This window comes from Cryptomeria japonica, chromosome 10 (assembly GCF_030272615.1).
Source record: "Cryptomeria japonica chromosome 10, Sugi_1.0, whole genome shotgun sequence".
Classification (NCBI taxonomy): domain Eukaryota; kingdom Viridiplantae; phylum Streptophyta; class Pinopsida; order Cupressales; family Cupressaceae; genus Cryptomeria; species Cryptomeria japonica.
Window position 1 is genome coordinate 385791339 of NC_081414.1, and position 27485 is coordinate 385818823.

At 38.8% G+C, this 27485-nt stretch overlaps 1 protein-coding gene across 5 annotated transcripts in view; it reads left to right on the forward strand.

The window, feature by feature from the left end:
- LOC131071684 (uncharacterized) overlaps nt 1-27485 on the forward strand; it is a 413522-nt gene that overhangs the window by 115282 nt on the left and 270755 nt on the right. For all 5 annotated transcript variants that reach the window (XR_009112578.2, XM_058007624.2, XM_058007625.2 and 2 more), the window contains one exon: nt 9309-9379. Coding sequence is in view for 4 of the 5 variants with exons in the window: in XM_058007624.2 (XP_057863607.2) it covers nt 9309-9379 (71 nt within the window). In the remaining variant the exon portion in view is untranslated. The remainder of the gene's footprint in view (nt 1-9308; nt 9380-27485) is intronic.

The window sequence follows — 27485 nt, forward strand, 5'->3', positions numbered from 1 at the left end:
CATTTTTGGAATGAATCCTCCAGAATATAAAAATGCAACAATGAAAGCTAAGTGGATAACGTAAATGGAACCATTATAAATTCATTGCTGAATTTCTTGTTAGGAAATATGAGTTAGTGATCCATGTATGTGGGTAAATAATAATTATATGAGTAATTATTATAATGTAAATGTTAGTATTTAGTAAAATTATTGTTATATTAACAATAATCTATATTACAGTTTGGAGTTGTTTTAACAACTCATGATTTGAGTTGTGTATTGTCACGAGAGTAACAATCACAAATAAATAGGGATTTGTGGAGATAATCTCTCCTTGAATATAGGAGTAGACTCTTCTATATATGTATATAAATCATCTAAGTTGATGGTTCAGGTTCGGGTTTGAAGAACCGGTTTGCTGGTACGACAAAATTTGAAATGGGGTTTGGGTTCATATATATATATATATATATATATATATATATATATATATGCAGCCTATAAGCATGAATTAAGATTAGAATGCAACATAATATCATATAAACAACAAAAACACCATAAACTTGTAATCGTAGTTCATAGCATCATAGCATCATATAATTCAAGTTCAACATCATTGTTTCAAAATTCAACTTGCAACAATTGGAACTTTATACTAAGTTTAAATTATTTAATGGATTCTTCTTCTTCTTGCAATAGCAGTCAAGAATAAATGCAATAGCAGCCAAGAATAGCACTAAGAAGATGAAAGACTCATTGCAAGTCAAGAATAAATGCAATAGCAGTCGAGAATAAAAGAAAAAGTCTTTCACGAAACGACTAATGGCATTGAAAATGATGAAGAAGAAGAAGAATGAGCAGTCAAGAAAGTGAGCTTAGGAAATTGAATATTTTTGTTACTTTTCATAAGCCCAAGATTGTAAATCAGAATGAGCTAATGCATGGGTATTTTGTTGTTGTGATTGAGCATTGCTCTATTACATTGTATAAGGTTAACAAGTAAGAGGTCAGAACTCAATTGTTTTTTGCTCTATTTTATCTTGCTTCAGACATAAAAAATTTGAATAAATCTATCAATTGTCTATAATGTCCCCAATTTTTAGGACATTATCTAGATGCACAGTTTCACCTGTTAGCCACCTCCGCAGGTGAATCCAGTGGTTAGGACGTGATGGAAAGTGTAAGGAGGCCCCATACTTAGCTAATTTTGGCCTTGGTCACTCTAATTAGAGTGAACTTTATATTAAAATGTTATAAAGTTACTTTATTCTTAAAATAGAAATATTTTATAAAGTGACTTTATAAGGAGGGTGAACTAATGGTAATATTATATTATAAAGTTACTTTTACCTTAAGAGGCATTATTACATTAAAAGTGACTTTATAAAATATGTTTATAAAGTACAACTTAAAATCATAAAGTGACCCCCCTAACTTGCATGCCTACCTAGGCAAGAGTTTAATAAAGCTTAAGTGAATAAAGAGGCTCATCAAATGATAATTAAATCCCTCAAATTGGACACTCAAGTTGAAGGAATATTCCAAACAAAATCTTAGAATCTTGAGGGAATCTTAACATCTTGGAGCCCTAAGTTGGGCATGGGATGTAATGTCCCCATTTTAGCAGACTTGGATTTTGTGAGATTAGCCTATCATCCTGACCCTCGTAGGCTAATGTGTTAGATAGAGGGTCTTTTGGGGATTGGTATCATCTCCAGTGTTCAGAGTGCTTCAGTTTGGTCTTCGTTTGGCATCATTCGGACATCATTTGCTCTACTTACTATTTTTAGTAAGTCTTGGGATGTTAGAGATGGACCCCTGCTATTTTTAGTAAAGGGGGTATGGTCATATGCAGTCTCCTCATGTTAGCTCCCAGTTCAGACAACGTTTGAAAATACAAAGTGTTCATGGAGATATTAATGTTTAATTGGCTCAATTAAACATTAATTATTTGGAGATTATATTATTAAGTTATAAAATGACTTTATATTATAAAGCACTTAAATGAGGGTCTATTTATCATGAGAAGGGGGCCAAGTTTATTAATAATTTATGAGCACATAACCCAAGGTTTAATTACATTATTGATGCCAATGAAATATAATAACATTTTAATGTTAATTAAGAGCTTTTTGAAGAAGTTCGAATTTCTTGAGGAAATATAAGTGTGCAAAAGGAATTGAACTTCATTATTGGATTGGAGTTTTTGATTGAAGTTTCTCTGGAGCATTGAAGTGTAGAATACCAAGGGTTTCTACAGGATTCAAGGCTTGTCGGCATTGGAGAGCGTGGCTTCTTCATTGTAACAGCATATAGAGGGTGTGCAATATCATCTGATTATGCTTGTGAGAGTTGGCTTCATTCAGAAGTCAATATTGAGCTGATTGGAGGGTTTATTTCAGAGTTTGTTTGCAAATTGAAAAAGACTATAGTGCGCTATAGTGCCGTGAGCAGTGCGCTACAGTGTCGTGAACAGTGTGCATGAACAGTGCACTACAGTGTGCTACAGTAGTTTGAATTCTATAGAAGGGGATTTAGAAAGGTGAACAGCTATATATATTTGACAAGGGCTTTGCGTATGAGGAGAATCAAACCAATATATCAAGGCAGCCATTGAAATTCCAGGTTTTCTATCTATGGTCATTGTATTAGAAAATCATTACTTCATTGCGTCATTTTCTATTATGATTATATCATGAAATACTTGGAGGTTGCATATGTTTAATGGAGATATAAGTTGCATATTCCACATTCATGGTAACATTCAACATTGATCAGCCACTTAGCTTTCATGCCAATTGTTTGCTTAAATGCCTAATGGCTGTAGGTATACATTGGGATGCATGACAAGTGTTTGTCTTAATGTCAACTAGCTGTACTAGTTAATTTCTGTCATTACATGTGTGTGTAAAGGTCTAAAACAGCTAGTATATCATTTCTATAACAACTTTGCATTGTTAGAAGCTTTCCATAACTTCATTTGCAGCCTACAAACCCAAATAAGACAAATAAAGAATTCACTACAGCGGCTTCAAACATTGTATGCCAAGTGTTTGACAATATTCCTTGGGGTTGAAATAAGCGACACAGGGTCAGATTAGCCAAGGGATATTACATGGGAATTTGGGAAGAAAAGAGGCTTCACGGGAAGATTTTTGGCATTATGTTATGGTGATTTTTGGAGAATTCTTCATCTTCAGCAGGTCTGCAGCACTTGGGCAGAATTCTGGAGCAGGTTTGGGGACAAAAATCTCCATTCCAGGGTGTTAGGACGAAATCCCTTGCACCAGTCAGCAATTTGTTCAACAAAGGAAGCTGTTATCAGGTTATTAGAACCAAATTTAAGAGCTAATTGGAGTAATACAACATCATTAGGGTCTGATTTTCAGATCTGAGCAGGAATAAGAGACATTTCATTGAAAATTGTGCCATTTTGGAGCCAGCCGTACAATTCCCAGCTAGTCGTACAATTTCAATTGGCCTAGGGTTTCAATAAAAGTAAATAGAGGGGTTTGCAGCTGGTTTTTTGTTCAAAAATTATTGTTAGCAGCTAATAAGAAGATATCAAAGGTTTGTTTGGTGATATTACATCATTCTGGAGCCATGTCAGCAAAAGAGTGAGGAAAATTGGTCATTCTTGGAGATCCTGCCTGGCAAGATTCTAGGGCTTCTATCATTCTTTCTACCTATTTAGGCCAATAATTCTCCTTCAATCCTAGTGCGGGATGCTTGGTAGACCATTATTGGCTTTGATTGTTGAAAAATAATTATTTATTTCCATTTGTTTATTGCCGTTAAATAAAATCAGAAGTTTGCAACTTAATTTCAGTCAATTATTCTTTATGATTTTGCACTTGTATTCATTTCTACATTGTCAAAGTTTCAAGCATAAACCTCAAAAAATCCAAAAAGCACATAACTCTGCATTGAAAACCGAACCATTTTTCGCTGGTCAAAGAACTTGATTGAAACAACAAATCAGATTCTGCCAATATCTCAGTTGGCATCTTTCATTGTCTGTTGTTGTTCTTAATAATTTTAAGTCTTAAACTTGTATGATAACTTGCAAAACAATCACACAAATCTGCAAGTTTGAACTCATTGCTATAAATTTTTAAAATTTTGCCAAAAAAAATGTAAATTTGGGCACCTAGGTGTCTGTTGTCAGGAATAATCATTATGTTATGTTGTCATTGGTAATTATGGGTTACGACAGTCAGTTAGTCTTCCCGAAGGGCAGTTGGACGCAATGGTTGGTTGCACCCCTTCGGGTATTATATATGGCATACCTTTTCTTCTTAGTAGGATCATTATGGTCATATCTAGATGTGATGTTATAAGCACTTGATGTACATGGACTGTTGAGTTAATACAGAAACTGGTTCTTTAATATATTTCCATTATGTTCTGTGCATTTAATTTCTGCGTTAAATCGTTTACCTGTATGTGGCAAACATCTGGCGCCGTTGCCTAGACATACTCGAGAAATGAAGGAGCGGATGGCATACGGACACAATGGGCCTACCCGTTGGTGAGATTAACCCAGAGGCCGATGACGCACAAATGAAACTCTACGACGGAGAGGACACTGCAACGAGGGAATTCTCAATCCTGCTTCAGGCGGCCATCAAGACCTATGTCCAAAGAGAGGCCACGAACGCTGAAATCCCAACAAGTGTTGTAGTGCCCTGCTAGGAACCCCGAAGGAAAACCCATAAACAAGGGTGAAACAATATTTTTTTTTTAAAAGTATAAACATCATAAGTGCATTTACACAACATGCATGATAACACAAGCGAAAGACTTACACCAGAATTCCTTAAGAGTTACCAATGAAGAATTAACTTCATCAGATAAATTCCACAATAACCATAAATCCAAATATACATCATAACTCAATGATCACAAGAAGCCATAAGCAAATAAGGATACACCATTGAAAGATTGAAAGGATACATTAAAATTCCACTTCAATAAGCATGTACACATATCATAAAGGAAACTGATAAAGACATCCCCACATAGGGTTACATTGCTCTTCCAATACGTAGCTTCTCAATATACATATAAGATACAACTTAACCAATTACAAGGTTACATAAGATCAATATTACAATGACCACATAGGTCTCCAAATAACAATGATCTCCAAACATGAGATGAAACACGAGCCACGAACCACAGGAACACCTGCGAAGCCGATCCTCGCATGAAGGTACAAATCCGAACATCCGATGGGAAGTGGCACTACCACCTGACCATGTAATTCCTAGAATGGAATCACCCCATTGTTCTAGGAGATAGCTGAGGACCCTCAAACAAGCATAAACATGACATGGTCGACAAAACAATATGACTCCATGACAACACAATATGACTCCACAAAATCCAGGTGACTCCACATCACAAATACACAAGTGAACCAAATGAGAGAGTGTCATCGCATAGCTTAAGATGGATACCATGGTACAACCTCCATAGGTCCCGGCTCACTGTCCTGGTAACCTCTCCCGAACCTCCGGTTCCAACTAAGACTCATGCGGACCCTACCCGCCTTTCGTGAAGACAAGGTGGTCGGTTTGCCATTCCACGCCTTCTCACAACATGATGAGCCTCAGTACAAGCACTCACCCAGGCGCGAGGTACAATTATCTTTATTAATATTATGAAACTACCCACTTAATCAATTCGTTAGATTACCAGTTATTTATGAAAGTGGGAAATCAGATATACCAGTCAGCCCCATTTTGAAATGACCATCCTAGACTCCTTTGAAATACGAACATGGCTTATTCTCTAAATCTTTGATTATTAGCATTTGGACAAAATTGTTAACCCTTTTGAAGTATTTCATGCCTCCTTGTACTCCAACTACAACTAATGCTTGAGAAAGCAGCCTTCATTTTGTATGTTATCCAAATCTATGAAAACCTTGGCTTGAACTAGTGAGTAGACTAGATAAGACACCATATGAAAGGATTTTATAATAGAGAAATTTGCCAATCGGGTATGAATGTTGTTACTAATTAGATGTGCCCAATTAATGTATCTTTTCCCCTTGTAGATGATACATATAATATAGAACATCCAATTCTATGATGTCTGAGCTTCTAGCTGTCTCATCACCTTTTTCAGTGTAATAATCATTAAACCCAGTTCTTTATTGAAATCATTTCAGAATAAGATCTTCAGCATCCGAGTGGGTTTCTTTGACATAAGCAATCACTTGCATGTAAGCTCTTTGACAACCCTACAAGCTATTGTTCTATTCGGTTTCACAATCTTGAAGATTAATAATTTGAATTTCCTCAAAGGGCTACAACTGTAAAGCTGTATTTAAATGTTTCTGCATGTAACTTGCAAACCACCTGATTAAGTGAAGATACGATTTCTTAGGTTCTTGAGTTGTAGTGCTAAGCATATGCTATAACCTCTCTCCATCAACTTGGTAACTAGATGACTTCTCACCTTGATTCTTTGATTAATTCTTAGGTCCAAGATGTTTGTATGACCAAGCAAAGTGTCTTGCACCTGACGTGAATTGTTTGTTAGCACAGTTTTAGACTCAATCAAATTCTCATCCAATTCCATCTCCGATGGAAGATCTTTCCTATGCCACCCTAGTCTTTTGGACTGATAAAAATGGCAAAAACAGCCCACTGAAAGTGAACAGCGACCTTTTTAATGCTTGTAGACTCGGTCTAAAACCTATAGGAGCAAAGAAGGAATTTGGGAAAAGGCAGAGAAGAAGAAGGTTCCTGCTGGAAACAATTGGACACTGCCGATGACCTCCTTAGCACTGCTGTACTTTGTGAGTTCCCCCACAATGGTACTAAAAACTGTTTACACACCTGCAAAAATAAGGAAAAGTTAACACAGCCTCTGCTGCAAACACAAAGGATGTATTGTTTTGATTGCAATGGCAAAGAGCCTGCATATATAGGTGATTGTTTTGAGACCTCCCATGTCCTGAATCAATTTTTTTGCCTCTATAGCTGACTGTGTTAAATGTGGCATCACCTTTCTTTATGCCGATATGGCTGATTTGGCATGATGGTGCATCCCATGGAGATTTTCTCTGGAAACTAAACTTAGGCAGAGGTTTATGAATTCCCTCGCTTTTTGCATATTGGTGGGGTTTTTATGTGGTGCAACCAAGGCAAATGTTCACTGGCAGTGGCCTAGCCACCCAAGGTGCCATTTTTAAGATCTAGGTGAAATTATTGATTGGTTTCGCCATGGTCAAAATGTTTCAGGTAGAGATTTTGTTCAGCATTGCCAAATTTCTACATATTGGACGGAATTTTAAGGAACTTAAAATGTGGCTTAACCACTTTAAATGTGCACCTATTTTCATGTTTGTCAACTTTATGAACTCATATTGGGAAGAAAATTCGCCACTCAAGCCAAACTGGAGTTTTGATTCACATGCACCACTTTTTCTTATGCAATTGCTAGGCAGAACCCTTGAGTACTTTTGTCACCTATACAAATCCAGAGGGAGTTTTTGGATGGCTGAACCAGTGCGCACTTGTGTGCCTTAGTTACATGGAGTGGAGATATTAAACCTTTGAGCTAGGCAAAGATATTTTCCATTCAAGCTGATTTCAAGATTATAGGTGAAATTTGTGAGATGTTGAATCTCGATGAATGTGCACCTTGGGTGTCTTTGGTGGGAAAATGAGAGCAGACAGTGTGCCTTCCATGACTTAAACTATTTTCATACTTTTTTTCTTCACTGATGCCATCAACATTCTTTGAATCTTTTCATTATTTCGTTTAGAACAGCTGCATCCTCCATCAACTTGCTAAATTTTTTTGTCAAAAAATGAGGACAAAGACATGATGACCTTGCCAATGGATGGGGAAGGTCACAAATTGAATTAGATTAGCAGATCATAATGATCACTCATGATGACAAACGGGAAAAAGCCAAGCATGAACATTAAGTTTCACAAGGATGCAACATAACTATGATGGATATAGGGATGGTGATATGTTGCAGTTCATTGTTCAAACTATCATTATTGTCAAAGCCTCCAAGCGATACATTTTTCTTTATTTATTGTGTTTATCAGATTTATGGTCACCTTAAGGTTAAATGCACATCTTAAATTATTGAAGGAGGTTTATGTCTAACTTGAATCCATAGATCAAATAATTAGTGTAGATTAATATTTGTAATAGAACATGAATTCTCCAATTTTTTTTTGCAAAAGGCTTTCAGCATCTGAACAACTGAAGAGATTACATTGCTTTAAAAATTCCTAATTTGTTTTGCAATCATAATCAGTTTCTCCTTTGAAATTTGTCATTTGGATTTTATTTTTCTTCAATTCTTTTGCTGCCTTCCTGGTTTCTGTTCCTCACCATCCTCTTCACGTCCATATCTTGCTCTCCTTTCTTTTCAAAAACCTTTGTCTACTTCACTGCCTTGCATATCTTTTCCATTATTTCCTCTCTCACTCCTTTCTTCTTTCCTGAACCCATCTTCTCTAATTTATCTAGTCCTCTGCTTGCTAACCATTCTATTTGCTTGTCACTCTGCTTTTTTCTGTCATTATTTATCATATTTACAGGATGTCAGAAGATTATTATTTGACAGTAATTCAATGTGAATGGTTATTCAGGCGTCTTAGGACATAGAACTTATCAGTCGACTTTTACACATGTAGCCTAAATTGCTTGTGCCTCCATTTTAGGCTTTAGAAGCTACACACAAATTGAGGTTGTAGAAAATAATTTTATGAACTATTTTTTTGCTTTGATTGAGTAGTGCATGTCACATAGATTAACGTCTGATGCTATCTCAAATAATGACTATAGTCATAGTTCTAGTCATGTAATTGTGTCATGGAATGGATTCATAAAGTTGTGTGGGCAGATACTTTTATTTTTTGTTGTATATATATAAATGATATAATTTTCCTGTTTTTATTAACAAAATATCAAGATAAATTCGCAAGGAGATGGAGCAGACTGGAAGATTTGGCGGACCCTTGTTTCTTAAATCTTTAACTGAAATGTTAATTTAATTTCAATGCTCAATCCAATAAAGATGACATGATTTCAACCTTTCTAAGAGGAATAGTTTTTTTTTGTATTGGAAGTTTTTTGGATAATCCTAGTTGTGACTTTTAAGCAGAATGTTTTCTTGGCTTTTTAAATGTTGGCTCAGCATTGCTAATTCTAAGATTAACTATTAACATGGATGAGGATTATGATTTTATGTCTAAGCAATGGTTTCTCTGTCTCGTATCTTTTATATGATGGATACCCTTCTAAACTATAAAACGTTTGCATGCATTTTGTGGGAAATAACAAAGATGCCACAAATTCTCCTGAGGTGCGTGGGAGGAACAAGCATATGATTTTAGCTGAGGTGCCAAACATGCTGGTAAGACAACTTTTCAAATTTGTTGGTATTTTTGGAATTCTATTGTAGTCAACTTTTGTTTTTAGATATTGGAGGCAATTTCTTTTATGGTTATAAATTATAATAGATTATGTGGCTTTATGTTGGTTGATATATCTATGGTTAAATTTGTGAATTTTGTTTTTTAAATGACAATCTGGTATACGTTTCCATACGTAATTGAGTAGATATAGAGGCATATGGTAGAAGTATAGTCTGATGATTATTTGAGGCTGATCACATCCTTACAAAACTTCACCTGCAGTCAAGTTTGTAGTCAGTTATCCTGTCATTCTTTTCACGATTTCATATCCCTACAAAATCTGTAGCTCTGTTTCAGGCTTCAGCCCTTGTTTGTGCAACTATATGAGTTGGTATGCAACCCTTTCTAGGGTCCAATTTTTCTAGTTGAGGTGAAACAAGGATGGAATCCTAAATTAAACTTGATCAGTTTGCTAGAATCTTGGAGCAAGGTGTTCTTATTGTTAAGTTTCAATTGAAAAGATTTTCTATTTACCTAGAACACATGTTCAGCCTGAGAAAGGTTTCCTGTTTCTTTGGACAATTTAATTTTCAAATTTCCTTATTTTGTATTAAGTATCATAGAACAGCATTACAATAAAGCTCATTTTTTTCTCAATCGAGCATCCACGTTACAAACTTATTACAAATACCAGCTCCTTTCGAGCAAACTTATTACAAATACTAGCTCCTTTCAAGCACCAATCTAGAAACAACAATTGGAAGACCAAGGGTCACAACTTAGGAATCCACTTTAAACAATGTGACAAATACAACCAATGGAAGACCAAGAGTCACAACTTAGAATTCCACAAAGGTGTCCCTCATGGGAGTTGAACTTGGGTCTCCACATTGAGAACTCAATGCTTTAACCAACTAAGCTCAACCCCCTGGACTAAATTTCCTTATTTCAAAAAGGTTATTGGTTTTATATATTGGGTGTAAATAACCAATATTTAAGAGGTTCACTTCAAAAAAATGCATCTTAAATTCAATCAAATGGCAAAGCATCATGAGCCTTCCAAATAGAGTTACTACTGATCAAAACCCTTCGCTCCTCCTTGTTGGTCAGTTCAACCATATATATGATTCACAAATGGTAGTAACCTGCTCCTAAAACTCACTCCAAATCAATGTAACAATAGCTGCCCCATGAACAATATCAATCGCCCATTATAGATTGAAAAGTTACGCCCAAGAGGAGAGAAATAGTCCCATGACTTGCACTAGAAATATCTTGCCAAAACTGAGATTCTTCACCGCCTTGTAAGAACAGCATCATCACCTATGCCATCACCCAACAGAAAATACCTCATGCCCAACAACTATGAGGATGATGACTTGATGTGGGGATTATACACATTAAATCTAGCTCTAAAATGACTGAAAAGCATGGCGATCAACAAGATGATATTCCTTTACTCATGAAAATCGCCCAACAAATTGTATTAAACCTCAACCATGGCATTAATAGTCCTCTTTATAATCTCTTGAGTTTCTTCCACAAATTCCAAATTCGTCTTGCTTCCAATATGGTTTCCAAATATCTACTTGACAATCTCCTGTAAGTAATCTGCTATTTTGTGTTACCTGGCAAGACTTCACAAAGTTGCAAATCAAATCGGACATGCAAAAATCTTTTTTTCTCACACAACTTGTAACTCTGAATGAGCCACACCGTATTAACTAGGGAGGATCTTTCACCATTGTGATTAATCTTCTCCAAGAGGGTTTCCGTCCTCTAGAAAGCTGAGATGAACCAGGTTCATTCCCAGATAACCACAAGGGTTTCACCAAAGAAAATGAAATAATTTGCATTATCCCAAATGAGCTCCTTGAATCTCCTTTCATACTTTTTCCCACCGAAATTTCTAGAAGACATTTTAAAATTCAATTTTAATTAAATATTCCCCTTTGGCTCCAGAAGACCTTTTATAAAAATACTAATAATATTTGGTATTCAATGTCCCATTTTTCAAGCATCCATGATTTAAAACTTTTAGTTCCCTTTCCAACGAGCTATTACACTAAGGTGAATTTTAATTATTTTATAAAAATTAGCAACCTTAGTTAAATAATTAATTTAAAGCTCAATAATTCACTTGAGCTGTCAAAACTGCCAAAAAGCATCAAAATAGAAATTTGACTATACTGGAGTGATATTGATGATGAAAAATGAAAATCAGGGTTGATCGAGTGACTTACTATAAATAGATGTTCTCTCCAAGAATCTTAGAAAACACACCAGAAGCTGAAATTCACTTTGGAAAGTGTCATAAGAGTCTTTGAGACCATTTGAGCTCATTGCCAACATCGAACATCCCCTTTGACAAGGCTGATGTTCACTGAGGAAGCCATAGCTAACTATAAAGCTAGGGAGACGAAAAATGGGGACATTACAATATCCTAAAAAGATTTTCTCTAAAGAAAACCTATCTACAAGTTGTAAACATAGTAGAAGGAAAGGAACTTTAAAGCATACCGAATCCTAAAACAACTAATCAAATTCAACTAACTGAAGTGGCCAAAAAATAGGCTCTCATCCATTACCTAGAATAGGACCTGAAGAATAGTCATTGTTGGATATGGTCAATGCTAAAAAGAGCATTTTGCATGTCGGTGGCCTCCATGATTATGGGAAAAATCTTCACACTGAAATTGGTGAATCCTCAGAAGAATAGTGGGACCAAAGCATGGTGATATGCTAACACTTGAATTTGAAACTCTATTGATTTGATCCAAATACAATGTGAACTACTGCATAGGGTTTTGTCAAGATTTAAAATGGTGATTGGAATGCTTAGGTTGCTGCAACTGCTCTTTTTTGTCATGGCCAAACCATAGATCTTTTCCCAAGGATTGCAAATCCTCTATGAGACAAAACAGCTATCCAATTTTACAAAAAAACCCTAGGATATGATCTGTTGAAGAGGATCCATAAACAAGTAGAATCCTTGTGTGATCCTGTCCGAAAATGATTAGCATGACTTTAGCTAACAAATGTGCATCTGAAATGCCCTTTATTCATGCTGTTCTGACTGTTTTGGCCCGTGATAACTACTGGTAAAAGGATATGGTGGCTGCCATCATGCCAAACAAAGATGCTATTGTTACAAATAGCTGCAAGCATGGGCCTTGGCCATTTGAAAATGCTGAAAGCTTGTTATAGGCGACTAACATTTTTAATATAAGAGTTGGATTGCATATTTTTAATTGTGTTTAGCTTTAGTTCTGACTCTACATGGTATGGCGGAAATCACTAAGGGGTCTTGTTGGTGTATGTTTTATCATACACCGAACATTAGAATAAAATATCCAAGGATACTCTATCCTCTCTGGAACAAAATCACTACTTGTGCCAAGATTGCAAGAAAGATCACAAGGCGACTCCAAGGTCTATATGTGCAAACGGGCGACTTTGTGTGGATAGCTTCTTGGGTAGTGTATGCTGAAATACAAGGGGGACTTACATTTGACAACTAGTATCATTCACAAGCTGGACTTAGGCGAATTTATCAATAAATGCTCTTTGTTTTTGGATTTTCTGATTTGGGATTTCAAAAAAAAAGATAAAAGGATAAGGTTTAGGAATTCTAACTATTGTTAAGAACTCAAGAGATGGTGTAGACTAGGTGAAACCAATAAATGACACTTTGTTTCGCCACACTCAGGACAACTACGCAAAGCATGTGCAATCTTCTAAGGTTGTGCTCAAGATTTTCACACTTACGAATAATACCAACAATTGAACAATATTACTCAAAGTAGAGGTCAAGCATCCACATCAAAAGCTCAGGCTAACTTTACACATTGAATGAAAATCATCCATCCAAAAAACGTATGAGCAAAGTTTCACCAATCTGAACTATCAATCCTTCATTCATCTAACAACTTCAAAGCAAATTACTTAAAGCAAATCTATTCTAAGTGTTGAAGAAAATATGCAACCATGCAACCACCTGATAACAATAAGACTTCAAAACAATACTGATAATGAACTTTTTATTATCCAAGTAGATCTACGCAACAATTTCATAAATCTCTCCACACTAAAATGAAATGAGAGAATGGGTTTATATAGAGTTTTTGAAAACAGATGAAAGGCCGAGATCAATCTAAGATCAACGGTCGAGATTAAGACAACCTAACCCTAATTAAGGTTTCCCAAAATAAAACTAATATTTAGTGCATGTATGACAAATGGCACAAGGTGCTATCTTTTAGGCTTGTACTCCCTTCTCCTGTTGAGAGGCAGAAAGTTCAATGAATTTGGACACAATGTGATCAACCTCTTCCATCGTGATATGTGGCAGCACGTTGCTCTGAATTCTAATCTTTCCAAATCATTTGCACATACAGCAAAAGTGATTTCCCAATCTAATTCTTGTTTTTGGAAAGCATCTCTGATGGACAAGATTAGCCAGATTCTACTTCAGGACAGGCCCAATGGTGAAGATCTCCTGTGTCTTGGTCTTTAGATTTTCCAACTTCATATCCTTCTCTCAGATAGTTTCCTTTTCAAGTATCTCTGCAGCTACAAGGTAAACCTTGTCTTGAATTTCTCTTATCTGCTCCTCAGCTCTGTCAGCATCTGCCTTCACTTTCTGCAAGACTTCACTGTGTGCAACCAATGTCCAGTGCCAACTATTGAAGTCATATGCAGCTCCTACTTCAATTATATTTCCATCAATTAGTTCTTGCTTCGAAACTCCTTTCAATTATCTAAGGCATGGGACAATTTTGTCTTGAATGTGGAGATCAGCCCATGCTTTTGCCATGCTTGCAATCCTGGAGATTAAAGAGGAGGTTTGTCCATATGTTACTGCTAACCTTTCCACAAATGTGGCTGCCTCTTTACTTGTGCTTTCCATCCATGCCTTGGTCTCTTTGGCTGTTATTGCTTCTTCCTCAAAACTTCCTACTGTTTCTTGTGGATTCAAGAGTGAAGGAGCTTTTGGATTGGCTTGTTTAAGTGGCTTATTCAAGTGCTGAATGTATTCCCTCAGGCGCTGAACTTCTTTCTTATATTCCTTCTTCTTTTCTACTTCCTTGTCCACTCTTGCCTTCATGGAAGCAATTGAATTATCCAAGTCTTTAGCTTCCTGCTTCTTGGTAGTTGGTCCTAAACTGATTTTAGTGACTTCATATTCATGGGGACCAATATCTCCCTTCGTCTTGTCCACTTTTGGCACAACAATTTGCATTGCCCTGCAACTGGCTTCATCTCTCTGGATGGCTTCTTTGTGGCTGTTTTCCCTTGAGGGGTGTATGTTTCAACAGTGCATAACAGTATAGGAATGTAGGAAATATGACAGTATACCATAGTTGAAAATCTCGGACTCGCCTCGGACTCGACAAACCAAAAATTTGGACTCAGACTCGGACTCGGACTCGTGAAAGACTCGTGAAAGACTCGGCAAGGACTCGGCAAAAAGAAAAACCGTAGTTTTACAAAAAATATAAAGAAATTAATGCATTTAGAGAGCATAAGAGCCATAATTGAAACATTACACATGTCACATACTCATAGTTTCAAACTTTCAACTCTAAAATGTATAATACCAAGATTTCTTCAATGCTAATTATGCTGTTATATGGAGCCTAATCAGACTCGGAGGTTAAATTTTCCCTACTTCCATCGACGCAGTTTCCCCCTATATTTTTCGACGGAGGTTTGGGGGCAGCGCCCCCAAGTTGGGGTCAAGGGGCATTGCCCCTTGCGCGCTCCCTGTCGCGATACAGGGCGGGGTTGAGGGGCAGCGCCCCTTGAGGCCAAAAATACTATTATTATTTTATAAAGGCGTCGGGTGTTATTTTTCTTTTATTTTTCACTCCCTCAGTTATGCCAAATGAAGGCAAAAAAATTTTAAAAAAGCTCAATTTTAAAACTTGCATGACTTTTTTTCTGGGTCGCGCGAGTCCATCTGAAAGACTCGCGAGTCCATGCAAAAGACTCGCGTGAGTCCTTGCAAAAGACTCGCGAGTCTTTCAGATGGACTCGCCAGGACTCGCCTTGCGAGTCCTTTGCGAGTTGACTCGTGGCTCCCATGGACTCGTGAGTCCGTGGCGAGTCCACTAATTTTAAAACTATGCAGTATACAACAATGTCAATTAACAGAAGAACTCATATGCCTTTATTTATTCATGCCAAATGCCAGTACTTCCAATATATCTGCGACCATACTTTCACAAGGTATATAAAGGTATCGAGGGGGTGTGAGGAATAACCGTCACACTCGTAACTGTCTACCCTCGGTTACATCACTAACAAACACTTAATTACTTTTTCCCCCGGACATACAATATGCTGCCAACATCATCCCCCCCAAAAAAGGTCGCCTCCAGACGACTTACAAACAAAATGGGGAATACATTTCTACAACAGAAACCAAAATAAAAAACTAAGGGGGTGCAGAGGGCGTCCTTGATGAAGAAGGCGCCGGTGGTGGTGTTGTCGTGGAAGCCAATCGCCCACGCAGCTTGTACACCTGCTCAGTGCTCCTCTTCAGATCTTGTTTTGCCACCATCTGCCTCTCCATTGCAGTCTTAACCATATAGGCTGCCTCCAACACCTCCTTCTCCTTCATGTTGATGCTCTCCAATGTACTAGCCAATCGAGTCTCTAACAGAGCTCTGGATGCTCTCTCCTCCTCCAATTGCGTCTCCATCCTCGCCCTGGTTGCCCTTTCCTCCTCCAACTGCGCAACCAAGGCAGACTTATCTGCTACCAGAACGTCCGTCGCTGCCTGAGCCTGTGCCAATGCAGCCTCAACCTCCTGAAATCTAGCAGCCAGCTCCTCCTGAGCCGTCATTGTTGCTACACGCAAGGCCTCAAAGGTGGATGCCATATGCTATGTCCTCCTGAGCTCAAAGTAGCCTTCTCGGAAGGCCCGCTCCACTTGTCTCAATAAGGACTGCATCCGGATCTCTCCAACTCCCTTAGTGAGGCGCCAAGCCTCTAGCATCCCCAGGTTCTCCGTCTCAGGCCACCCGCCAAACTGAAAACACCTCACAAACTTTTCTCTACATCCAGTGTTGACAAAAGTCAACAATCTCTCCATTCGTTCGACCACCGCAGCATCCTCTTGGAGTCTCGCAGAGGTCACAAGCAGCTGAGCTCCTAGAGTCATATCGGCAATGAATTGCTCAAACTCTCCCAAATCCTGTTGTACTCCAACTGTCACCCCCTCATCTCTGTAAGGACTCATCACTACATCCGTGGGGGGCGAATCAACCCTCTAAAGCTCCCTACTACTTGAAGAACTCCCTCCCTCGAGATCATTAACATCCAGAGAATGCATCTCCTTGCGTGGAGATAGAGAAGCCTCGCCTACAGGTGCCACGGGTGTGAGCTGATAGCGGGTCAACTAGGCACTGAGGTCATCTTGGAATGCGCGTGTCTCCACCATTTCCTCCTCTATATGACTTGGCACATCTTGTTGAATGGAGGCCCCCGCACCCTCCAAGACACCCGGCTGCTCTACGGAGTCCACCACAGGGACTGCAATAGTAATAGAATCAACCCTAGTGTGGTCTCGACCTTCGGTGGTGTCATAGCGATCGTCACCCGAGATTGCCCAAAACTAGGTACTGGCACGGTGGTGCCTGTACTAACTGTCCCCAATGAACATGGCACTGCCAACTGGCAAGTCACTGGTAGGCGTGCTGGTGCAAACTCGACCATAGCCGGACTCGATGCTGGAGAAGTGCTTACTGGTGAGGATCCTTTGATGCCAACGGATTCCATTACCTCCTCATCCAGCAACTGGTCACCCCCTCTATCTGCCAACCGGAAACTCTCTCCGCTCACCTGGGAGGTGTCGGCGGATTCCTCCTTGCCACTATCAGCATCCTCCTCATCTGCACTAGACTCCTCCGTCTCCGACTCCGTTTCTGACACAGCGGGCTTCTTCCGTTTCTTGCCCAAATGTGCTTCAGCGTCGTGTGTCAAGACATCCAAATACGACCAGTAAAATATAGGTGGCTGGTCAGGTGCAACACGACCTTGTGGCTCCAATGGCTGGGACCCTGGGGTAATCTGCTTGCGAACAGCATCAAGAAATAGCCCAATGGCGTGATGTGGCATGTAGAATTTCTTATACTGGAGGGTCATGAATTCCTCCATCCTATCCGCTAGCAATGATGCCCAATTGTACACCACTCCATTGCGCAGCCCATTCATTAAGACAATTTGTGCAATAGCTATATTAGACACACGACTGGCACTTGTAAGGCGACTCTTCACCACGAAAAACAAGCATCTCCATACTCCCTTCGCCAAAAATGATTTCTTGACCCCCCTTCCCTTACCAACACTTTTGAGGCCATCCTTTTCTGCTTGTGTGAGGTTATCCCGCAACATCAATTGTAGCAAGGTGGTATGGACGTCTGGAGTGATTTTCTACAAAGTATCAATTTTTTTTCCCTTCACTCCAGGTATCCCAAAAACCCTTGTGAACTCGCTTGCCTTGAAGGAAACAGTTTTCCGCTGGTGCTGGTATTCAAATACGGACTGGCGGCGATGTCTATCATAGGTGCCAATCATGGCACACAAAACTACCTCAAAATCTTTTATACAAAAAACTAGCATTTGTACAACCCAATGTACTTGTGCCTGGCAGAGATGTTTCTTTATTGGATTGTCATGAGATGTCTTTGTCCACCAATTTTTGCAATCTAGTCCATTAAGACCCTCAAACACAATGTTGTCCACTGTTACCTCTTCCTTCTCCTTTGCCGACTAGGTCTTCGGACGATGTTTCTTGCCTTTCTGAGTGCTGCTCATCCCCAGGCTACCTGCAACACGCACACCTGATGGCAAAACTCTCTTGCGTGTGTCCTTACTTGATTCAGCGATTCTTCTCCCTGCCTGTAACTTTTCTTCTAACGGTTGCAACTGTTTTCTCCAATCCACCTTATTCCTGTTTGTGTCCATTGAACCGAGATTAATCACTTTAATTTGGTTTTATTGCTCTTTAATCTCCTTGCACATGTCTTGGGTACGGTCTGGTCTTTTGCAACTCCTCACCATACTGTCCCCACACACCATACGAACTTGTGCTTGTTGGCCGTACGTTTATGTTTTGGCAATATAGATTTCCTGCTCCAATTGTATGGTCTCTTTTGGCCTTTTTCGTGCGGCCGTACGATTGTTTTCTTTTTTCTCTCTTTTTTTTTTGTATGTACGGCCCTTTTCGTATGGCCGTACGACCTTACTGTTCTTTTCCGTACGACCGTGTTTTAAAAAAAAATAAAATGTTTTTTTCCCGTTTTTGTCTGTACGGCCAACAAGCACAGGTTTTCCCCCAAGGGGTGTATGTTTCAACAATGCATAACAGTACGGGAATGTAGGAAATATGATAGTATACAACAATGTCAATTAACAGAAGAACTCATATGCTTTTATTTATTCATGCCAAATGCCAGTACTTCCAATATATCTGCGACCATACTTTCACAAGGTATATAAAGGTATCGAGGGGGTGCGAGGAATAACCGTCACACTCGTAATTGTCTACCCTCGGTTACATCACTGACAAACACTTAATTACTTTTTTCCCCGGACATACAATATGCTGCCAACAGTGGCAACTTGTTCTAATCTGGCCAAGAAATCTGCCATATCATCCTCTTCTTGAACTTCTATTTCTTGTGTCTTTACTTTCAATCTTTCCTTCAACCAATCAGGAACAAAGGGCTGCTCGATGCCTTCCACTTCCTGATTGCCTTCTTCACATGTGACTCCTTGAAGGGCGGAAATCATTCCTTCTTGGAATTCACCTTCCTCAACATCCATTTCATTGTCCGACTCCAATACTTCTGTGCCGATAGGAGATGGAGGCTGCTCATTTTTTTGATGGATTGCCTCTACGTTTTCTTCATGAACTGGGGAAGGAATTTCCATCTCTACCAATGACTCATTAATGGCCAATTTATGTTTGCTGATACGACAAAATCAGATGGTTCTAGCCTTTGTTTCTTTTGAGCAGGTCCTTCATTCACAATTGCCTTCCCTTTCCTTTTAGCACTTTCGATTGGCCTAGCACTTTGGGATGCCTCTGCATTTGAAGAACATTCTTTTGCTTCACCCATCAGGTCATAAGTCAAGGTTATGTTTCTCTGTCTTAATCTATGACTTTGCTGATCAACCCACCACCTGGAATATTTCATAACTGGCCACATCAAGGTGGTCAAGTCTGCATGTTCTGGTTCTGACCATTTGATAGGGGAAAGAGGTGCATGCTCATCAAAGCTAGGCTGAGTATATTTTGCATTATCTTCCAGCTGATCCGACACAAGGAAAGGTTTAGTCGTTCTGATCAAGCTTACTAGCAGTGTGGAGACTCTGGACCATAACCTTTTCCTGATGTCAAACTCTTTATTAGCATTTGCCCAAAAATCCTCTATATCCACTCTATGTCTGAACCTTTCTCCATTCACTAATCCAATATTGCTGTAAGGATCGTAATTAGCTCTGGATTGGTAGAATGTAAAGGGATATGAAAGATCCCTAATGGATCTCTTTTACTAATCTGCTGTAATTTTTATTATTTTAAATTGATTTTTCCTGCTTATTAATATTTTCTTTCAGAAATAGACAGAAGTTGCAGAAGGGTTGGATTCTTTTTGTATTTTGATGATTTTTCAACAAGTAAATAATGAAGTACAAGTACATGAACAAAGTACTGAAAATGAAGTTCATATACAGCCAAGACAAATTCGATTCAAGGCAGATTTCTGAATATAAAATCAAATATTTGACCAGATGAAGATTTCCAATAATTTCAGGAAGATTACAATCAGGAATAATCCCAACCTGGATGCTGAAAGAGTAACATAACCAGGAATGAAGCTGCGGCAAGATTCCAGCCCTCCAAGTGCTGCACGTGGGAAGGAAAGTGGCTGCCAGGTACAACCGTACGGCTGCCAAGTACACCCAACTGGTTAGAAACCCCAAACTGAACTCTGTCAGAATCGCTGAACCTCCAGAAAGAATGCCGTACAATCTCCAAGATGCTAATAGTTGCAAACAAATCCAAACCACTGTATTGGGGGCTACGTCCCAAACAGGCAAGGCATTGGGGTTGGCGTCCTAGATGCTGAAAAGCTCTTCCAGAGCCAAATCTCAAATTGAAGATGTAAAATATGTAAAAGATAGCAAGAATTAGGTCTCAACTTCCTTATAACACCTTCCCACTTAGCTCAAACCCTAAAAGTGACTCAATGGGGCGTTTAGGGTTAAAATGTTATATTTCTCATTTTAAGTTGCCAAGTGCATAGAAAACGACCCTTTTTCAAATATAAAGAAATCCGTTCACTGAAAGTATCTGAGTCAAAAGAGAAATATTTAGAAAAGTCCAAGACCTTTCCAACGAGCTATTACACCAAGGGATACACATCCAGATGAGGCCAAAAACTCCTTATTACTCCAAAATGGCTATAAACATAGCTTTATTTAATTAATTAAACACTAACTTAGGAAATATTTAAATATATTAAAAATATATCCCAAATAGCTGTAGAAGGCTCAAATGACTCCAAAATCCTGAAACGGACCCTGTCACCTGTTTGTAACTGATGTCGGAAATTATGGATCAACTGGCAGTCTCATCCCTAAAATCTAGGGATGCTCCTAGAAACTAGGAAACACACCCAAATCTCTTGAAACTGAAACCAAGGAATGGTCTCATGGAACCCCAACCTTGGATGCTGTCACAACCTCCTAAAAAGTAGGAACTGCCTCCTAAAATGTAGGAACTGCTTCCTAAAATCAAGGAACTGCTCCAAACTGGCTCCAAATTGCCTGTAAAGCCAAAATCCAATCACTATATGCACTGAATGAGTCCCAATCAACCTTTGCTAGCCTACGAGACTCCAATGATAGACCAACTCCTCCGCCTCTGATGTCCACTCTAGAAAGGGGACATGACAGGATACCACTGCATTTCTAACCTGGCACTTTCAGCTGCTTGTGTTGTTGGACAAGACTCCTCCATATTTCCAATAAAGAATGGAGAGGATATAGCTACCTTCTGCCTTATTCTTTTGAAGCTCTGATATGTTTCTAGTTGTCTGAGAACTTCAAGTAGGATCATCCTGTTGGTTGGATAGATTAGAAGTCGGTACTGACGACCGTCAAAACCTTGAACTCTTATGTATGTAAATTTTGGAAACTGGATAAACCAGGATCCATACTTTCTGATTAAACTTTTGGCTTCAGGAGATAACCTTTGGTGAGTCCCTCCTTGTAATGTCCTTGTGATGTACATCGAGAATGCATCATTTACTTGCTTGAAATGGCTCTTCTCCTTAATTTGTAGCTGAGGATAATAGTCATAAGACTTGATTTCATTTTCACCATTGCCAACTATGCCTTTGTAGATCAGTCTGTAATATCTAAAATTTTTGGCCAATGAGTAGATGATGTAGGAGCTCATATAGAATGACTTTCTCTTCTCCAAATTTATCAACTGTTCATGAAGATTGTTGCTGATTATGTGGAACCAATTGAACATCTTGACTCCCGAGGTAATTTCATCAATGAAAAAGTACATCCATGTCTCAAATGGTGCTCCCCAAGGGCTGCCCATTACCCTATTTAGTAGTAGGATGATATCACCATAATCTTCTTTGAAGTGTGGGCGCAACAAATTCTTTGGCACTTTCCCTTGGGGACTTTTCTTTTCCAACTATGACTTGTTAATATTTGCCGCACATAGTTCAAACTGGTTATCATATATCCTCTTGGTATCTTCTTTGGTCTTGTAGGAGGTTTTATTGTAGTTTGGAATTCCAAACGTCTCTTCAATGGCTAACTCTGAAAGATTAGCTAAACCCCTTCTATCAGGTGCAATAATCTCTCTTGATTTTGCATTGTAGTGTATATTACACTCAACTATCAGCTCAACGCATTTCTTAGCCGGGGGAAATCCAGCTGCTTGGACGATGCCATTTCTCATCATCCGACAAGCAATGGGTGTCGGCAGGTATCCATCATGCCCATACATTCTCTTTTTGAATTCTTCTAACTCCACATGTCCAAGGTCAGTGTCTGTGATATTCTTCCATTTAGATTTGATCTTGGATTTCGGTTGTACTCTTTTACTGACAAACTTCATTTGTGCTTTTTTGGAAGGTGCTCCTTTGGTTCTCATTAACCTGCATAACACATGAAAAATTAAAATTATTTTCAAGACAACTTGCTGATTTTAATTCTGATTTTTAGACCCTTTTACTTGAAAATTCCACTTTCAGCTTATCCAAAAGCTAAATTTCTGCGAAAAAGCAGACTGAAAGTGAAGAATTTGGTCTAGAAATTGATGAATTTTGATAGAAATAAGACAGAATAATAGAAGAATTCAGTCAAATTCAGATTTTGGATCATTGAAATTGCTCGTTATGACTGAAATTCACCTTTATAATTCTGAAAATTGTCTTAAAATCAGAAAAAACACTTTATTCTTGTGTTTCAATGCTTAAAAATTTTTACTCCTTCAAAATTACTCCTCAAAAATCAATTTTCACAAAAATCTGAGAGAGAAAACTTCTTCTGAATTGCTCTCCAAATTTCCAACCTGAATAGTGAATTCTGAAAGTGACTGGTTGAAAATATATAGAGTTTAAGGATTTTAAACTTAGAAGCTTCATTTTTGTGTTTTTTTTTATAATTTTTTATTATTTTTTTGTGTTTTTATGTTTTAAATCTTTCCAAAATGGAAAGTTTTATTTCTCTCTCAAAATTCCATCCTTAGCTAAGGAATCTTCTAGAATTTTCTCACAAATTCAAAATTCTTGAATTTTCAAAAATCTAAGTGTTGAAATTATTTTCCTTTTGAAAATAATTCTAAGCGTTGGAAAATATTAAAAATATTTGATGTGTCAAGTTTATTTTTCAACCCATTCGTTGATTGACCCTTGATTCGATGTGCTTATTTTGTTGAATTTATATTTCCTTTAGCCAATTTTTTGTCTTTCACCATGGTAAGTTGATCGTCATGTCTAATCTTCAAATCTTGGGCGAATTTTCATGTCTGGCTTAGGCATCTTAACATATTCCATTTATGCCTAGGCAAATTTAGAATGTCTAAGTCTTGCCAACCTGTGTTTGAGTGAACTTCCAGGGTGTTTGGACAATTTATTTTGGCAAAACTTTATTTTATTCTTAATCATGTCCAAGCCCTTTGCCCTTTTTTTTTCTTTCAACCTTGCCCTTGTGAACTTTGTCTCATCATGGGCGGAGTCTAAGGGTGTTGGGCATTCTTTTCAAGTCTTGATTGTGGACATGTCTTGTGTTTGGCTTTCTTTCATATGCCAAGGTTGAATTTAGCATTGTGTTTGGCTATATGCCATGGTTGGACTTGAATGTTCATTTGTCAATGTCATCTCAACCTTGTCTTGACAAACTTTGTTTTGATCTTTATCCCCTTTGGCGGAGTTTGCGTTGCCTTCGACAAGCTTCCAAGTTGATCAAGCCATCTTTGTTTAGGAAGGCAGAGTTTAAGTGTTTGATGTTAAGGCGGATTTAGAAGTCTATTGGACATGGTTTCTTGGCCTTGACATGCTTTTCCAAGGGCGGACTTGGAAGAAGCTTGGACATATATTTTACCATGCCTTGGCGAATTTTGGTAGTTTTATTCTTCTCCTTGTAGGCGGACTTTGGGCTTGCTTAGCCATGTCTTTCTTTACTTGGAGAACTTTGACATAGGTTTTGCCTTATTCTTTCATGCCTTAGCCAACTTGATTCTTTGTATGCCAAAATTCCTTGCTTTTATCCATGTTTTTCCAAGCTAGGCAGACTTTATACATGTTTGAACATCTTTTCACCTTGGCGGACTTGAGCTTCTTCTTTCCACCTTATCCACTTCTTACTTAGCGGACTTGGATGATGTTTGGACATCCATCTAGGCGAACTTCATGCTTCTTTGGACAAGGCGGACTTTAACTTGTTTGTGCCATCCTTGGGTGGGGCGGAGTTTGAAGATGCTTTGCCATCTTGTTTTGAGCGGACTTCACACCTCTTCATGCCATCATGTTTTTCATCTCTTGTTTTGCTTTAATCCTTGGTTGACTTGAGCTTTCATTAGACATGCTCCCTCATGCTTTGGCAGAGTTAGAAGCTTCTTGGTAAGGTGGAGTTTATGTGAGCTAGGCCAAGGTAGGGCGGAGTTCATGCTGTTTGTGCCAAGGTAGGGCGGACTTGGAACCTTATGTGCCATGCTTGCTTGGCTTATCTTTAACCAAAGGTAGGAGTTTGCTTAACTCTTGCCTCCCTTTTAAACTGAAGATCGGAGTTTAGTATCTATTTGCCAACTTCACTTGTGCATGGGCGGACTTTGAAGAGTCTTAGCCATCCTTCCAACATACTTAGGCGGACTTGAGAAGCCCCTTGCCATGGGCGGACTTGAGCAGAACTTGGACATGTTAGTTGATGTGCAATCTTCCAAACTTCTAGACAACCTTGGGCAAATTTGTCCTTGATGCCAATTTTTCTCCCAAACACATTTATTTGAGTTGCTATGTTCATATATGATTTGGCATATCAATACTGGATTCATCTGGAACAAAACCCTAATTAGGGTTTTCACATTGCTTTTTGCACTTGGAGACCTAATATTTCAGTTTTGAGGACATGGGTACTGATGAAATGGCTTGAGGAAAAACCCTAATTATGGTTTCCACCTGCTTTTTACACTGAGAGGCAAAATCCCTCAATTCTGACAATGTGGGCAGTAATGATATGGCATGAGGATCAAAACCCTAATTCCACAAAAAAGTAGAAAAAACATAACCCTGCTTTTTGTACTTTGAGGCAAAATTTTTCGACTCTGAAGACATGGGCACTAACCAAATGACTTGAGGAACAAAACCCAGGGTCTACTTTCGAAAAAGCAAAAAAAAGCAAAAAGTGAAAAAAGCAAATAGCAAGCTAAAAAAAGCTGCTTCCCGTATTGTGCTCAAAGTGCCAAAAATAAAATTTTCTAAATTTAGAAAAAAGCAAAAAAGCAGAAATTCCTAAAAATAGAAAGTTATTAGAAATGACCCAAAGCAATTGCGATCCTCGTCCTTCAGAACTTCTAAGCACTTTGACAACGTTCAAACATGATTCTGAGCATGATTTCTCTATTTGGCTTGGGATAACTTCAAAACTCTAACTCAAAACACTCAGAGAAAATGGATTTATGAAACTGCGGAGCTAGGACAAAACCCTAAAAAGCAAAATTAGGGGTTCCCCATCTGCGATGGGGCGATGTGTGAAATAGGTCACAACTGGGCCGCCACCTTTTAAAATACTGGAAAGAATAAACTAATGGTAGAACTAGCATATGTATGAACCCATTTTTTCGATGTCATCTCTTGCTTTTGCTTTGTGGAATTAATTGAAGCACTTGCCAAAATTTGTACCTTTGAGCAGAGATGATAGATGGTTTAACCCATTTAAAAGCACTCTTGCATGTCAACTTAACCATATTCGTTGTTGGGTGGAGTTTATGGTCATCTTAGCCATGTTTTATAACTGCTGGTGGGATGTTTAAATGGTTAAGTCGCAGCTGGTGTTTACCTAGCCAATTAATGGCTGTTTAGTCCTAAATGTATAGTTGGTGAATAATCAGATAACACAGTAGTTCCTGCACGTACCAAGTATTCATGGAATAGAACAATTGTACATCATAACATAAATGACAAATGATAATAATTAGACCAGAAAGTTATATCTTTATTCCAATGTCCAGAATTGTCCATACATAATCTCTCCCTGCCGAGGTTCCAACCAAACAATATATAGACCCGACGGTTGGTCAAGTTGCCATCCGTCACCAACTCCCAACTACCCGATGGGAACCTCTTGGCGACAAACATAAACATAAACATAACACACTTATAAATATTATTCTTACTTACATACGTTATTTACCCCTAACATTAGCCCCCCAAAAACGTAGTCGTCTTCTAGACGACTCAAACAAGAGAAACTGAATTATATAAAACATAGCTAAGACCGAGAAGAGGGAGGAGGCGTCCCTGTAGTGGCCGCAGGAGGAGGTTGCTGTCCGGCCTGAAGTTTCAGGTTCTTTTCTGCCAGCAACTGCCGTTCCTGTGCTTTCTTTACCATGTGAGTAGCTTCCAATAGCTTTTTATCTTTCTATTCCAGCTGTAAGGTGAGCTCTGCCACTTGGGCTGCTAATGCCTCCAAGTCACCCGTACCAGTCTCTGCTGGTACCGTACTGGTTTCTGTTGGTACCGTATCGATTTTTGTTGGTACCATACCAGTTCTTGCTGTCACAGTACCAGTTCCTACTGGCACCGTACCAGTTCTTGTTGGCACCATACCAATTCCTGCCGTTCCAGTACATGTTGGCACTGTACCAGTACTTGTTGGCACTGTACCAGTTCTTGTTGGCACCGTACCAGTTTCTGTCGTACTAGTTCCTATTGGCACCGTACCAGTTCCTGTTGGCACAGTACCAGTTCTTGCTGGCATCGTACCAGTACTTGTCGGCACGGTACCAGTTCTTGTTGTACCAGTTCCTCTTGGCATTGTACCAGTACTTGCTGGAGTCGTACCAATATCTGTTGGAGTCGTACCAGTGCATGCTAGTATCGTACCAGTTCTTGTTGTACCAATTCCTACTGGCACCGTATTAGTACTAGTTGGAGCCGTACCAGTACTTGTTGGAACCGTACTAGTACCTACTGACATTGTACCAGTACCTGTTGATGTTGTACAAGTACCTACTGGTACCGTACCAATGTCTTCCGTACGAGAACTTGGATATGCTGTACCAATTCCTTTCTCGGCCATTCTGTCTTTTCTTGGTATGACCTCCCTTGCCACTATCTAGTCTACCGTACTGGTACCCTCCGTGGTTTCTGACGCCAGTACTGGTTTCTGTGGTAATGATACCCACTGCTGCGCTGGTGGTTCCCCTTCATTGATTTTTCGGAACAACACCCCTACTAGTCATACGTCCTCCACAGGGTTGGCCACCGTAAGTGCTTCTTGTGGTACCAAGTGTGTTGAAGGTAATTTGGAAGGTGTGAACTTTACCCTCGTACTCTTCCATTGTGC